Source organism: Physeter macrocephalus, chromosome 7 (genome assembly GCF_002837175.3).
Source record: "Physeter macrocephalus isolate SW-GA chromosome 7, ASM283717v5, whole genome shotgun sequence".
NCBI lineage: Eukaryota > Metazoa > Chordata > Mammalia > Artiodactyla > Physeteridae > Physeter > Physeter macrocephalus.
The window spans coordinates 153,235,325-153,250,229 of NC_041220.1; the positions used below are offsets into that span (position 1 = coordinate 153,235,325).

The 14,905-nt window shown below is 50.0% G+C and overlaps 1 protein-coding gene across 1 annotated transcript in view; it reads left to right on the forward strand.

Annotated features, from left to right (window-relative positions):
• SHROOM2 (shroom family member 2) overlaps window positions 1-14,905 on the forward strand; it is a 156,215-nt gene that overhangs the window by 72,354 nt on the left and 68,956 nt on the right. Inside the window, exon 2 of the mRNA XM_055086342.1 lies at window positions 2,099-2,250. Coding sequence (XP_054942317.1) covers window positions 2,099-2,250 — 152 coding nt within the window. The remainder of the gene's footprint in view (window positions 1-2,098; window positions 2,251-14,905) is intronic.

Here is a 14,905-nt window from a genome sequence, read left to right on the forward strand (position 1 = left end):
GATCCCACATGCCGCGGAGCGGCTGGGCCCGTGAGCCATGGCCGCTGAGCCTGCGCGTCCGGAGCCTGTGCTCCGCAACAGGAGAGGCCACAACAGAGGAAGGCCCGCATACCACCAAAAAAAAAAAAAAAAAAAAAAAAAAAAAAGGTCTAGGCTTTGAAGGCGGTTAAGGCCCGCATACCACCAAAAAAAAAAAAAAAAAAAAAGGTCTAGGCTTTGAAAGCGGTTGTTAGCCGGATGATTTGCTGCGTATGTTAGTTAGGGGCCCTCGCTGCCTTCGTCCTGTGGACTTGCAATGAGGAATTGCTTTATTAACCCGGGAAAAGTTCAGCTGGCCTTGGGTGCGGGCGGAGGCTTGAGGGAAGCACCACGCGGTTTCAGAGCTGAGCCTGTAAGCTGCTTCGTTTCCAGCTGTGTAACTGCCAGAGGAGAAACGTTTACGGCTTCAGCGCTCCGTGAGGTTCGCAGCAGACTTCTAGGTTAGCCCTGGCAAACAGAGCAGCGAACTTCCAAACCCGGTACACCTCTGTGCCTGTGAGCATGCATCTTTTTCACTAGTTTTCCTATAGCCGTTTGTAAAACTAATGGCTCTGCGGTGTGAAACAGGGGTCGGCAACTTTTTTTTTTAATAACAAGCCAAGTGCTAAATATTTTTGGCTTTGTGGGTCAGACCGTGCCATTCTCTCCTGTAGCAGTGTGTAAACAAATAGCTCTGGTTGTATTCCAGTACAATTTTATTTACCAAAAAAAAAAACAAGCAAAAAAGGCAGCTGGCTGGATTTGACGCATGGGCCATGGTTTGCCAGGCCCTAGTACAGAAAACAGGTTGCTTAATTGATGGGTGACTTGATGCTGAGCTGGATTATTACTGTATAGGGAAGACAGGGGTGAGAATTTAAAGGTTAAGATTCCTCAGGATAAAAATCATAAAATGCTTTTAAGGAGTCAGTCAGTACACATTCACACATACGTGTTTAACACCGAGTAGGGAGCATTTTACGTACCCAGCATGGTGTAATAGTCTAGGACTGTAATGAAAGGACTCGGACACTAAGTGTCAGCAAGGATGCGGAGAAATTGGAGCCCTCCAGTGCAAAATGTAAAACGGTGCAGCTGCTTTAGAAGGCAGTCTGGCAGGTCCTCACAATGTTTGCCACAGCTACCGTCGGACCCTGCCATTCCACTCCTAGGTGTACACCCAAGGGAAATGAAGACGCACGCGCAAGCACAAACTTGTACGCCGGTGCTCACAGCAGCATTAATAGCCAAAAAGGAAAAACAACTCCAATACCCATCACCGGTGAACGGATAAATAAAACGTGGTCGGTCCCTACAGTGGGGTATCCTTCGGCCATAAAAACGAATGAAGCTCTGACACAGGCTACGACATGGATGCACCTTGAAAACCTGAGTGAAAGGAGCCAGACACAAAAGGCCACCTATTGTATGATTTTGTTTAGATGAAATATCCAGAATAGGCAGACCCTAGACGCAGAGAGCAGATGCGTGGTTGCCAGGGGGTGGAAGGATCGGGAAGTGACCGCCGACAGGCACGAACGAGGTTTCTTCTCCTGGGGTCAGGAAACCGTTCTAAAATGGGTGGTGGTGATGGTTGGACAACTCTGTGAATATACTAACAAGCCATTCATTTATCTTTATATGGGCGAATTGTGTGCTACCCGAATTATATCTGAATACAGCTGTTACGGAAATAACTAGCTGCAGGATTACTCTGTGAGAAATAACTAGTAAATAATAATTTTTAAAAATCCATCATTATTTTTTGGAGGAAGGAGATCCAGAAAGTGAGTCGGTATTTCTGGCTCTGCTATTTCTGGTGTGTTTCTGAGAGATCACGCGCTCTCCCACCCCTCCGTGAACGGTGGACCTTGCGGAGGCAGACCGGGTGAGGGGCGCATCCCTGGTCTCCCGCTGGGAATCAGGGCCCAGGTGGGTCCCTTCAACCCTGGGTTGTCCTGAAGCCAGTCTGAGAAAACCTGTGGGTGGCATGTGTCACAGGCATGTTGTGTTCCTGGCCGAGTCCTGGGGACTTGTTTGCTTGTTCAGGAGGCTCACGGGACACACTTCTGTGTTGCAGATCGAAGAAGGAAGCAAAGCCGCGGCAGTGGACAAGTTGCTGGCCGGAGATGAGATCGTTGGTATCAATGACGTCGGTCTGTCGGGGTTCAGACAGGAAGCGATTTGCCTGGTGAAGGGGTCGCATAAGACCCTGAAGCTGGTGGTAAAAAGGTAAGACCTGGGCCTCGTGCCTTGTTTACAGACAGAGATGAGCGGGACAGTGAAACCTGGAGTCTGTTGGCTGCACCGTGTCACTGTGGCGATCGTGATTTGGACTTAAGTTGCGCGCGCGTGTGTGTGTACGTGTACATGCATGTACGCTTAGGAATCTATCTCTTGGCCGAGGATGAATCCAACATCAAACATTTTAAAGATTCCTTCTTTTATTTATTTATTATTTTTTTTTTTTGCGGTACGCGGGCCTCTCACTGTCGTGGCCTCTCCCGTTGCGGAGCACAGGCTCCGGACGCGCAGGCTCGGCGGCCATGGCTCACGATCGCGGCGCGCGGGCCTCTCACTATCGCGACCTCTCTCGTTGCGGAGCACAGGCTCCAGGCGCGCAGGCTCAGGAGTTGAGGCTCACGGGCCCAGTCGCTCCGCGGCAGGTGGGATCTTCTCGGATCGGGGCGCGAACCCGTGTCCCCTGCATCGGCAGGCGGACTCTCAACCACTGCGCCACCGGGGAAGCCCCCTTCTTTTTTTAAAATTAATTTTTATTGGAGTATAGTTGATTTACAATGTTGTGTTAGTTTCTGCTCTACAGCAAAATGAATCAACTATACATATACACATGTCCACTCTTTTTTGGATTCTATTCCCATGTAGGTCATTACAAATTTTTTTTTTTTTTCCCAAGTTATTTATCTTGGCGGTGCTGGGTCTTAGTTGTGGCAGTCAGGGTCTTCATTGCAGCACGTGGCATCTTTACTTGCGGCCTGTGGACTTTTAGTTGTGGCGTGCATTCAGGATCTAGTTCCCCAGCCAGAGATTGAACCCAGGCCCCCTGCATTGGGAGCGTGCAGTCTTGCCCACTGGACCACCAGGGAAGTCCCTACAAAGTATTGAGTAGAGTTCTCTGTGCTATACAGTAGATTCTTAAAAGATTTCGTCTTTTATTACTGTTGACTGTTAATTTTGATTTAAGTGATTTTGAATACTTAAATCTTATTCTTGGCAACAGGTAGGTGATTTTCTGGCAGTGAGGAAACTGCTTATGCTCCCAATGATGAGATGTCATTGCCTGTGTTTTACACAAGGTGGCAGGCTACCAGGTTTTGGGGTTTTATGCTAAAATAATGTAATGCACATAGACTTACAGGTCAGCTAGCAGGTGTTTCCAGTGCTGTGCTGAGGTCTGAGGGGAGCAAGTGCATATCCCAAGAAAGGAGATTGTGGGTAGGAGTTAGGATGATTTCAAGGGGTCAGAAAGGGAAGGTGGGCACGTGATGGTTTTACACACGGGCACTAGAACAGTACTACCGGGCAGCATGGAGGTGTTTTGTGACTTTTTTTTCTTTTTTTTTTGGCCACGCCGCGCAGCTTGTGGGATCTTAGTTCCCCAGCCAGGGACCAGGAATCGAACCTGTGCCCCCTGAAGTGGAAGTGCTGCGTCTTAACCCCTGGACCACCAGGGAATTCCAGTGACTGGTTTCATATAGAAATAATTCTCGGCCTTGTATTTTACAGTTGGCTACTTCATAGTCAAGTGTTGACGTGCCCCTTTTAGCAGAATTAGTGCAGTCTTTCCAAGGTTGGCTGTAAATTTTATCTTTTTTAAAAAAAATTTATTTATTTATTTATTGTTTATTTTTGGTTGCATTGGGTCTTTGCTGCTGTGCGCGGGCTCTCTCTAGTAGCGGCGAGCGGGGGCTCCTCTTCATCGCGGCGCATGAGCTTCTCACTGTGGTGGCTTCTCTTGCTGCGGAGCACGGACTCTAGGCGTGCGGGCTTCAGTAGTTGTGGCACACAGGCTTCAGCAGTTGTGGCTCGCGGGCTCTAGAGCACAGACTCAGTAGTCGTGGCGTACAGGCCTAGTTGCTCCGCGGCATGTGGGATCTTCCCGGACCAGGGCTCGAACCCGTGTCCCCTGCATTGGCAGGCGGATTCTTAACCACTGCGCCACCAGGGAAGCCTGGCTGTAAATTTTAAAAAGTAAATTGACTCAAGGCCTTCAGTTTCTAGTACAGACTTGAAGACATATCCCTGTGGACTTTTTATGTCTTTATTTGGGGGGACCAAAATAGCATCCAAGGAGGAGGTTCAGAAACAAAGAAGGAAAAAAATTCATTCTTTGCCACATTAATGTAGCAGCCTCATTTCTCAGTGGAATAGGCTGTCCTCCTTGTAAATCAGAAAACTGAAGTCTCAGAATGGCCATTTTGGAGCCTTCTGGGGGAGCAAGGGACACGACGGGTGCCATCGTGGTGTATAATTTCTTTGAGGTCGCCTTATTAAGCCTCCTAAGGCAGGACGTGTGAAGTTCTCGCAGGATTCCGTTAGACTTAATGGAGTGCTGGTGATGGTGAGGGACACTTGACCCACACAGGGGAGACAGCGGTTATAAACCACCCCGTGAAATGTCTCCGTTGTGGGGCTGCCCGAGCCCCTAGAACACACAGCCGGCTCGCTGGCTTACTGTCCGTCTCCCCCGACGGGGAGAGCACTGGCTTAGTTGACGCGGTGAGCAAACTGTCTCGCCCGTTAGCGGCTCCTTGCCTCGCCGCCCGATGCGCAAGGGCAAATGGAGGGCTTGGACTTACTGAATCGAATTGATTTGAACTGCACCGGGACGGGCGTCATTGGAGGGCCTGATGGGGATGCTGACTCTGAGGTGCTCGTTCAGTAAAACCTGTCAGTGTGACATCGGCCAGCCCAGGGGAGGCAGCAGCAAATAAAACCGAGCCAGCGACACATCCTGGGGGACGGAATCAGGATGCGTGAACATTTTCACCGGTTGCATCTCACAGGGTAAAAGTGAAATGTTGGTCAATGTCAGATCTTATTCTAGGGTCCCCCCAAAAAAACGGGTGTGTAATAAAGTTGGTTCAGTAACAACAGCTCTAAAGAAGGGAATTTGCACCCCAGTAGAAAGTTGGATGAAAGACGCTCATAGGCAGTTCCTAATATGAGAAATGCACATAGGCAACAAGTGTTTAAAAAGACATTTAACTAGGGATCGACAAGTTTACTTACAAACTAGGTTTTGATTCTCCAGCTGGCCGAGATCTAGTGGAATAGCAACGCCCATTTGTGCTGAGATGTGGGGAAACAAGTGCTTATTTGATGTAATGCTGATGAGACTTTCTGGTGAGCAGTTTGGCAACATGTGTCGAAAGGCCTATTTTGGATTCAGAATTTCATTTCTTGGATCCTAGGTATTCAGCAAAAGGAAATGACTGAAGTGAATGAGGGACCATCCATACTGCAGAGTGCTGCCATTATAAATGGTGTCAGCCAAATGAACTTACCTACGAAACAGAAGCGGACTCCCAGGCACAGAGCACAGACTGGTGGTTGCCAAAGGCGGGTGGGGGGTGGAGGAGGGAAGGACTGGGAGTTTGGGATTAGCAGGTGCAAACTATTATATATAGAATCGATAAACAACAAGGTCCTACCGTAGAGCACAGGGAACTCTAGTCAACATCCTGTGACAGACCGTAATGGAATAGAATATGAAAAAAAAATATATATATATATGTGTATAACTGAGTCTCTGCTGTACAGCAGAAATTAACACATTATAAATCTGTACGTCAATAAAAGTTTTAAAAAAGAATGCAAGTGCTATTACAAAATTAAAAACTGGTGTCATTGGGCTTCCCTGGTGGCGCAGTGGTTGAGAATCTGCCTGCCAATGCAGGGGACACGGGTTCGAGCCCTGGTCTGGGAAGGTCCCACATGCCGCAGAGCAACTAGGCCCGTGAGCCACGGCTACCGAGCCTGCGCGTCTGGAGCCTGTGCTCCGCAACAAGAGAGGCCACGACAGTGAGAGGCCCGCGCACTGCGGTGAAGAGTGGCCCCCACTCACCGCAACTAGAGAAAGCCCTCGCATAGAAACAAAGACCGAACACAGCCAAAAATAAATAAAGAAATAAAGAAATACAATTTAAAAAAAAGAAAGAATCTGCCTGCCAATGCAAGGGACACGGGTTCGAGCCCTGGTCCGGGACGATCCCACACGCCGCGGAGCAACTAAGCCCGTGCGCCACAGCTGCTGAGCCTGCGCGCTGGAGCCCGCGAGCCACAACTACTGAAGCCCGCGCGCCTAGAGCCCGTGCTTTGCCACGGGAGAGGCCACTGCAGTGAGAGGCCCGCGCCCCACAGAGGGGAATGAGAAAGCCCGCGCGCAGCGCCGGAGACCCAACACAGCCAAAAATAAATAAATGAAATAAATTTATCCAAAAAAAAAATGGTGTCAGTATTTCCTGACATGGAAAGATGCCCCTCAAAGTCCAGTTGAGTGGAACACATACAAGCAGTTATAGAACTGTGTAGGCCCCATGCAAAAAAGTTTTAATTTTTTTTTTTTTTTTTTTTTGTGGTACGCGGGCCTCTCACCACTGCAGTGAGAGGCCCGCGCCCCACAGAGGGGACTGAGAAAGCCCGCGCGCAGCGCCGAAGACCCAACACAGCCAAAAATAAATAAATGAAATAAATTTATCCAAAAAAAAAATGGTGTCAGTATTTCCTGACATGGAAAGATGCCCCTCAAAGTCCAGTTGAGTGGAACACATACAAGCAGTTATAGAACTGTGTAGGCCCCATGCAAAAAAGTTTTAATTTTTTTTTTTTTTTTTTTTTTGTGGTACGCGGGCCTCTCACCGTCGTGGCCTCTCCCGTTGAGGAGCCCAGGCTCCGGACGCGCAGGCTCAGGCGGCCATGGCTCACGGGCCCAGCCGCTCCGCGGCACGTGGGATCCTCCCGGACCGGGGCACGAACCCGTGTCCCCCGCATCGGCAGGCGGACTCCCAACCACTGCGCCACCAGGGAAGCCCAGTTTTAATTTTTAATTGTGGCAAACGACACATAACAAAACTTACCATCTTATCCATTAAGTGCACAGTCTTAAGTGTGTTACTTCTCTGATAATAAAAATGTCGAGCTCGTTGCACTTGTAAAGAGGAGAGGCCTTTGGGGTTCCGTGTGATGTGTTCACAGGACTCAGCAGGAGGTTTGGTCCTTAGGAAGCGGTCAGCTGAGCTCTGTTGTGGGCGGTGGCCCCGGAAGGCTCTGTTTATTGCTCTGTGATCAAGGCAGACAGGATCACCCTAAGGGGTGGGTGTTGGAATGCCGGCTACAGTTACTCCAAGAGTGACTTTTTATTCCGCATTTATGAGTACTCAGAGTAACACATGGGCGTGGGAAAACAGTCACTTTGGAACGGACATTGGGTGGGATACATCAGCCCCTCTCATCCTCCCATTATTGCTGCTCCGGAGAGCGGCCGTGTCAGTACTAATCTCTTAGGTTTCCTTTTAGAAACAGGTACCTGCTTATGTGGTAACACATGAAAATGGGGGTTGGTCCAGGTTGAGTGCTCTGACTCAGGATTTCTCCTGCCCCCATGCGGCTCCACGGTCTGGATACTTTGCTGTGTGTCTAGCAGATCCTCTGTGTGTGGACATTTATGGTGCTTCCGGCGTACAGCAGACAGTGCTGCGGTGCGATGCTTCTGTACCCGAGACCGCGTACCTGTGCGTATAGGTCGTCCTGATCCATTCCTAGCGTGGGAGGTTTTGAGGCAGGAAGTACGTGCATTGTGAAGTTTGTTTTTGTTGGCTTTGTGGATGTGATAGGTGACAGACGCTTTTATTGTTTAAATGGGCATTTCTGTCATTATGACCGAGGTTGTGCATCATTCCATGTGTTCAGAAGCTTTTTTTTTTTTGAATTCGAGGAACATAGTTAAGGATCTAAAAACCGGATGATGTGAGTTCTGTGCGGAGTACACACCGTGAGAACTGGGGGTAGCAGGAGACAGAAGGCCTGGGGGCCCGGCCCGTTCTCTGTGGAGCTGACTGCGTATCCAACAGACTTGTGGGGAGATGGGTCAGACTTTGGCCGTGAAGGGTTGATGGGGGAGCCCTGGTGTAGAATCCCACTTTTGTAATCCGCATACCCGGTTTCCCTTTAAGTGAGGGGTGTGTAGAATGATTATCTAGCTTAGATAGAGCTTAGTATTCTAAGTAACACATATATCCCAATATAAAACCAAACCAAGCAGTTTGTCCAAATGTTTTCTTTTTTCAAGCACACTTTTAAAAACAACCTTAAGTGTTTTTAAATTTTTTAAAGATAATTTTGGATTAAATTTTAATACTGTGTGGGGGTATTATTTTTGCCTATTAAAAAAGTCTGAAACGGTGGTTTTGCCTAGAAATATGAAGAAAATTCTACAAAACGGTTAATTAGTTAATACTAGGATCTGGTGCTGTCATCTGGCACATGGTGAATTCCTGTTGTAAGTACTGAAGAGGCACATAATAAGGACTTTTAAAACTCCATACTTGGGCTTCCCTGGTGGCGCAGTGGTTGAGAGTCCGCCTGCCGATGCAGGGGAACCGGGTTCGCGCCCCGGTCCGGGAGGATCCCACATGCCGCGGAGCGGCTGGGCCCGTGAGCCGTGGCCGCTGAGCCTGCGCGTCCGGAGCCTGTGCTCCGCAACGGGAGAGGCCACAACAGAGGGAGGCCCACATACCACAAAAAAAAAAAAAAAAAAAAACAAAAAACTCCATACTAACTTACCATTTTCCTTATTACAGAGGCACCAGTGAGTGCTTTTAACATGATTTCTCTTAACTCGGTGACATATTTTCTTCTCTATCTAAATCTAAATCTCACCATTCCCGTGTTTCTTTATCCCTAGGCAACCACTAATCTGACTTGTATCTCAGAGATTAGTTAGCATTTTCTAACTAGTGTTGTATGTAGAACTCCAAAATGGATCATGTACTCTTTTTATATTTATTTATTTATTTATTTATTTATTTATTTATTTTTGGCTGCGTTGGGTCTTTGTTGCTGCGCACGGGTTTTCTCTATTTATTTATTTATTTATTTATTTATTTATTTTTGGCTGCGTTGGGTCTTTGTTGCTGCACACGGGTTTTCTCTAGTTGCGGCGAGGCGGGGCTACTCTGTTGCGGTGCGCAGGCTTCTCATTGTGGTGGCTTCTCGTTGCAGAGCATGGGCTCTAGGCGCGTGGGCTTCATTAGTTGTGGCGTGTGGGCTCAGTAGTTGTGGCTCGTGGGCTCTAGAGCTCAGGCTCAGTAGTTGTGGCTCACGGGCTTAGTTGCTCCGCGGCACGTGGGATCTTCCGGGACGAGGGATAGAGCCCGTGTCCCCTGCATTGGCAGGCGGATTCTTAACCACTGCGCCACCAGGGAAGCCCTGGATCATGTACTCTTCAAAAAAAAAAAAAAAAAAAAGGGGGGGGGGGATTTAGTTGATGAAGGCACTCTGTAGTTAATTCATAGACTGAGCCACCAACACATCAATATCAAATGTTGCCCTACCTGAGGATCACCAAATGATAAATGAGCTGCCTGAACCCTCAACAACCTGCCCAGCCCAGGCACCTTAAGAAAGGGTGGCTTTTCTGACGAAGACTGAAAACAGCTTAGGGTCCTGTGGGCGAGAGTGGCCAGTGCAGGCTTGGTTTTTCTCGGAGGTTCTGGGAAGAGGCGTGTACGCGCCTCGGTGTAAAACACATAACCGTGGTTTTATGAACAAAGCGGGCATCGTGGATCACATCCTGACTCCTTCCCGCTGGTGACAGCTGCTGGGTGTGCTTGTCTTGCTTCAGCCTGTGCGGCGAGCTGGGCACCCGGCGGCCAGGCGAGGGTGGTGGCGGGCTGCCTTCACGAGACGGTGGCGTCTGGTTTCACGGGGCATGGGCACCGCGTATCTTGTCATCGTTTAGAAGCCGGGACTGGGAGAGCGCGATGCCTTAGGAGACAAGGACCCAGATCACTGTCTCTCCCCAGCCACGTTTCTTTCCCAGACAGGTGAGAGCCAGCGCTGCCTTCCTCCCAGAGTTGTGTCGGCTGGAAACAAAGCAGGGTAACAGGAAGCCCCGCCGGGTGCACACATGTTCTCCTTTGAGATGTCCAGGTGGTATCCTGGCATCTGCCCGGGAGTCAAAGGAACCGGGGGGCCAGCAGGAGCAGCCTGGCCGGGCCTCCCAGGCACTTTGTCCTTCCCTCTTTGTTTGGCCAAGGAAGTGCTACTCGCGGGAAAGTGTGGGAGGATGTGGTAACCTCTTCTTCTGTGTCTGTCTCTCTGTGTACTTGTCGCCTGCACTTTCTTCGCCAGTGTCGGGCCCCTCCCTGGAGATCCTGATGGGCAGGTGTGGACGGATCTGGGCGCTGGTATCTCCCTGAGGGCCACGGGCTATTTTGCTGGGCGGCCCCAGTGCTTATACCACTGGCTTAAGCAAATGTGCTTGGAAAAGGTTAAGACCCGAAACTGGGTCACTCGAGGCCTTTTGCTGATTAACGCAGACGTCGGTAAGCCCCTTGCTGTGGGAGATGTGCTGAAGGAGGGGACGCTTCTCGCCCGGTGCTGGGTTAAGGCTGTTGCTGTCTGATGGTGTAAAATGCTCACTAAAAGCTCTGTGTGCACAGCACCGGGATACCATCCACTGTTCTCCATTCACAGGGAAGTTACCGTACGTTCAGCTCCTGAAACGTACATGGAATTTCAAACACTGTAGGGAAGATTTCTCTTAACTGTCAGGCCGTGAATTATATTGTATAGCTTGTAATGACTCTTTTGGTCTTTCTTCCAAATGTATATGGTAATATTAGTCTTGTTTACAGTGAACTTCGCCTGCCACTTCATGGTTCGTGTCACTCTTGAGCCGTCCACTGCTGCGAGCAGTTTTCATGCCAGAGCCACATTATGCATAGGGTTGACGCATGTTTCCTGCCTCTTTGCCGGAGGCCTTAAACCCTTCCGTGACTCTGCTTACGTCGGCTAAGCTTGCCTTCAGGAGATTAACACCCAAGGATGGAGGTTCGCTGCAGGAGGCCGTAAGGGATGGCCACGTGGGGTGGCGTGGCGACACATCTGAAGGAAGGAGGTGTCTGGTCTAGTGGCGGCGCGCATGCCTGCTAGGAGCAAGTTTCTTGCCACGTGCGTGGGTTTCTGGACGTCGCTGAATTGCAGTGAGCTCTGCACCAAAGCCAGTGTCGTGCCGGGCTCCCCTCTGCTGCTGGCTCCTTGGAGCCGCCCTAGGGCAGGTGGCTCTGTGCGTGGCCCCGACATTGATGAGCGTAGGTGTTGCTGAAGCAGCAAGAGGAGAGGGATGGATAGGACGTCAGCAGGTTGTGTCCCTCCTGCTTTTCCCTCCTCCTCCCTTCCTCTCCTTTCTCCCCGCTCTCCCCCCCCCCCGCCCCCCGCCCCTCCGCAAGAGCTCTTCCTGGGGCAGAAACTGTGTGTTCCCACAGAGGGTGTCTGTCTTACTGGGGATGCTGGGGGGTGTTGCTTTTGGAAGGTGGTCTGAGATCGATCGTTCAGATTTCAGGGGAAAAGTGTCTGTTTTGAGCATGTGTGGGACTGCGGCTGTTTGCTACTGTGCTTATTTTCCTCTTAAAACAGAGTAGACCCAGAGGTTTATCCTGGACAGACGCCGACTCGTTTGGGCTGTTTGCCATTCTTGTTTCTATGAAATAAAATCAGGAGGGAAATAAAAGCCACATAGAGCAGAATTGTTTTATTTGGGGAAAGGTTGCTTCTATTCAGATGTAGGTTTAGTGTATGGCTTAACCAACTTAATCAGTTGAATCTCTAGGTGAGATGTTTCATATTCTAAGCCAAGTAGAGAGTGGTAAACAGTTATGATTTTGTTTTTCATTAGAAGGCATGCAAGTGATGTTGATATAATGTAGTTTGGAAACGCTGATGGTTTCTAATATATTAAGGCAGGCAGAGAATGTTTCACGTAATTTTGTTTCTATACTCTTACGTATAAGACTCACCAGCTCTGTTGCTAATCCTAGGGCTACTGGTACTTAATGGTTGCACATTTGAGTGTCTGGTGTGTCTTCACCGAAAAATCCATTCTGGTTTTGTTTTTATTTTATTTTATTTTATTTTATTTATTTTATTTTATTTTATTATTTTTGGCTACGTTGGGTCTTTGTTGCTGTGCGCGGGCTTTCTCCAGTTGCGGCGAGCAGGGGCTAGTCTTCGTTACGGTGCGCGAGCTTCTCATTGCAGCGGCATCTCTTGTTGCGGAGCGTAATCCTAGGGCTACTGGTACTTAATGGTTGCACATTTGAGTGTCTGGTGTGTCTTTACCGAAAAATCCATTCTGGTTTTGTTTTGATTTGATTTGATTTGATTTATTTTATTTTATTATTTTTGGCTACATTGGGTCTTTGTTGCTGTGCGCGGGCTTTCTCCAGTTGCGGCGAGCGGGGGCTAGTCTTCGTTACGGTGCGCGAGCTTCTCATTGCAGCGGCGTCTCTTGTTGCGGAGCACGGGCTCTAGGCACACGGTATTATCTGTCTTTTTTATTATAGCCATCTTAGGGGGTGTGAAGTTGTAGCTCATTGTGGTTTTTTGGTTTTTTTTGGTTTTGTGTTTGTTTGTTTTGTTTTTTGGCTGCATCGTGTCTTCGTTGCAGCATGCAGCCTTTTTCTAGTTGCGGCGAGCAGGGGCTAGTCTTCGTTACGGTGCGCGAGCTTCTCATTGCAGCGGCATCTCTTGTTGCGGAGCGCGGGCTCTAGGCACACGGGCTTCAGTAGTTGTGGCACGCGGGCTCAGTCGTTGTGGCTGGCGGGCTCTAGAGCACGGGCTCAGTAGTTGTGGCACACGGGCTTAGTTGCTCCGCGGCATGTGGGATCTTCCCGGACCAGGGCACGAACCCGTGTCCCCTGCATTGGTAGGCGGATTCTTAACCACTGCACCACCAGGGAAGCCCGCATTTCTGTTTAAATGTAGCCAAGAATCTGCATTGGTGCCTTTCTGAAAACTGGGCACATGCACCGTGACCTCAGGTTGGTTTGGACAAAGCGTTTTTAGTACTGGTAGTGCTGGCTGAGATAGTCCCCCCTCACCCCCCTTTGCAAAAGTTAACGGAAAAATAGCCAAGCCATTTGGGTCTGCTCCAATTCTGCCTGCGTTCATTGTGTGACATTTCTATGCGGTCTTTCCTGCTAATGCACCCGGGGAACACCAGAGGCCGAGACAGGCGTGCACTTGCCCTTGCTGGGAGACAGATAAGGGGTGCCCTGGCCTCGTGGGGCGGAACCCTGAGGCTTTTATCCCGTGTGAATGCTGCTACTTGGCCCTGGCATTGGTTTAAAATGCAGCTTTGATGTCTTGTATCAGTTTCAGCTATTTAGGTCATTTGGGAATTTTCCTCTTTACCTCTTTCTCCTCGTGTATAAAGGCAGGAGCTCCTGGACTCTTATCCCATTTTATCAAGTGTGATGTCACCACCCACAGCATCGTGTTGTCAGATCAGTGCCGGGGAAAAGAACTCGGCCATTCACAGAGTGGTCTGACCTCTGTTTTTATTCGTTCACGTAATGTATGTTGGAAGCGCTCCAGCCAGGCGGCTGAAGTCATACCCGTAGGTCCTGCCCTCGGGGCGCTGGCAGCTGAGGGGGCTGACGGGCATGGACAGGAAAAGCTCTAACAAGTGGTGGCTCTGGCAGAAGGAAGGAGGGCAGGAGCAGAGCTCAGCAGTCAGGCTGTCCTTTGAAGGCTGAGCCAGGTTTGAGACACAGACGTGGACCTAAGTCAGTGATGCCGGGACCTCCTAAAGAGGCTGGCAGGGCGGATGGGGGAAGGGAGGAAGGGTAGCTCGGGGCTAGAGCAGCGAGTCTCAGACCTGAGCTCGCCTCTGAATGACCTTGAGGGCTTGTGCAGACACCCGGCCCAGGGAGCAGATCACAGTATCGCGGGGTGGGTGGGGTGGGGGGGCGTGGGCTTCACTCCGTGGCAACTGGGAGGAGCTGAGGGTGGTGGGGTGAGGGCAGGAGCTGCCAGAGCTGAGTTGCAGGGAAACTGGCGTGGTAGAAGGTAGAGACAGCTCGGGAGAGGGAGAGGCCGGTCAGCGTCTGTCCTCTAGAGGCTTGACCGGCACAGGGAGGAAGCAGCAGCTCAGGGCAGCCTTCATTTTGTGTCTGTAGGGTGGTGCTTTTTATGTGTTTGTTGCACTTTTAAAGAATAAAAAGGGTGTTTGCAGTTGTCGCCCTCCTCCAGCCCAGTATCTCGAGGGCCTGTACCCGCCGTGGGCCTGTCCCTTGGGGCCTCTGCGCACCCTCCCTCCCTAAGCTCTGGGGGCTCCTTGCCCGGATCTCACCCCCGTCACCCGCAGGACTCACTGGGGAGCATCTGAGGAACTTTCCAGCCTGCCCTTTATCTGGAAGGCCCTCCCCACTGCCGCCCACTGTGACGCTCGCTGCTAAGATGCCCCAAGCATCCCTGTTGGTTTTATTTTCCCCGAGGACTCTTCCCATCGCCAGTGTACCCTGCAGCCAACACACCCTGTGGTGCCCCCGTCACAGTGTCCCGCCAGGCCCTTCCCGTTGGCCTTCCAGCCTGCAGGCCTGGTATTGTCAGGCGCCCCCCCGCCCCCGCGCTTGTGGAGAGCACATGCAGACTGCGTTTATTTTCTGAGGCAGCGCCTGTTGGCTGCACTTGGGAAGGTTAGGAAAATAACCCGGCGTCCACGTGATTTTTTTCTTTTGAGGGAATTCTGCGCTTTCTCTGAATGAGAAACATTTCATTGAAGCCCTTATTGTTTTTTATTCTTTTAAACTACTCTTTTTTTTTTTTTTTAATTTACTTATTTATTTATTTTTGGCTGCGT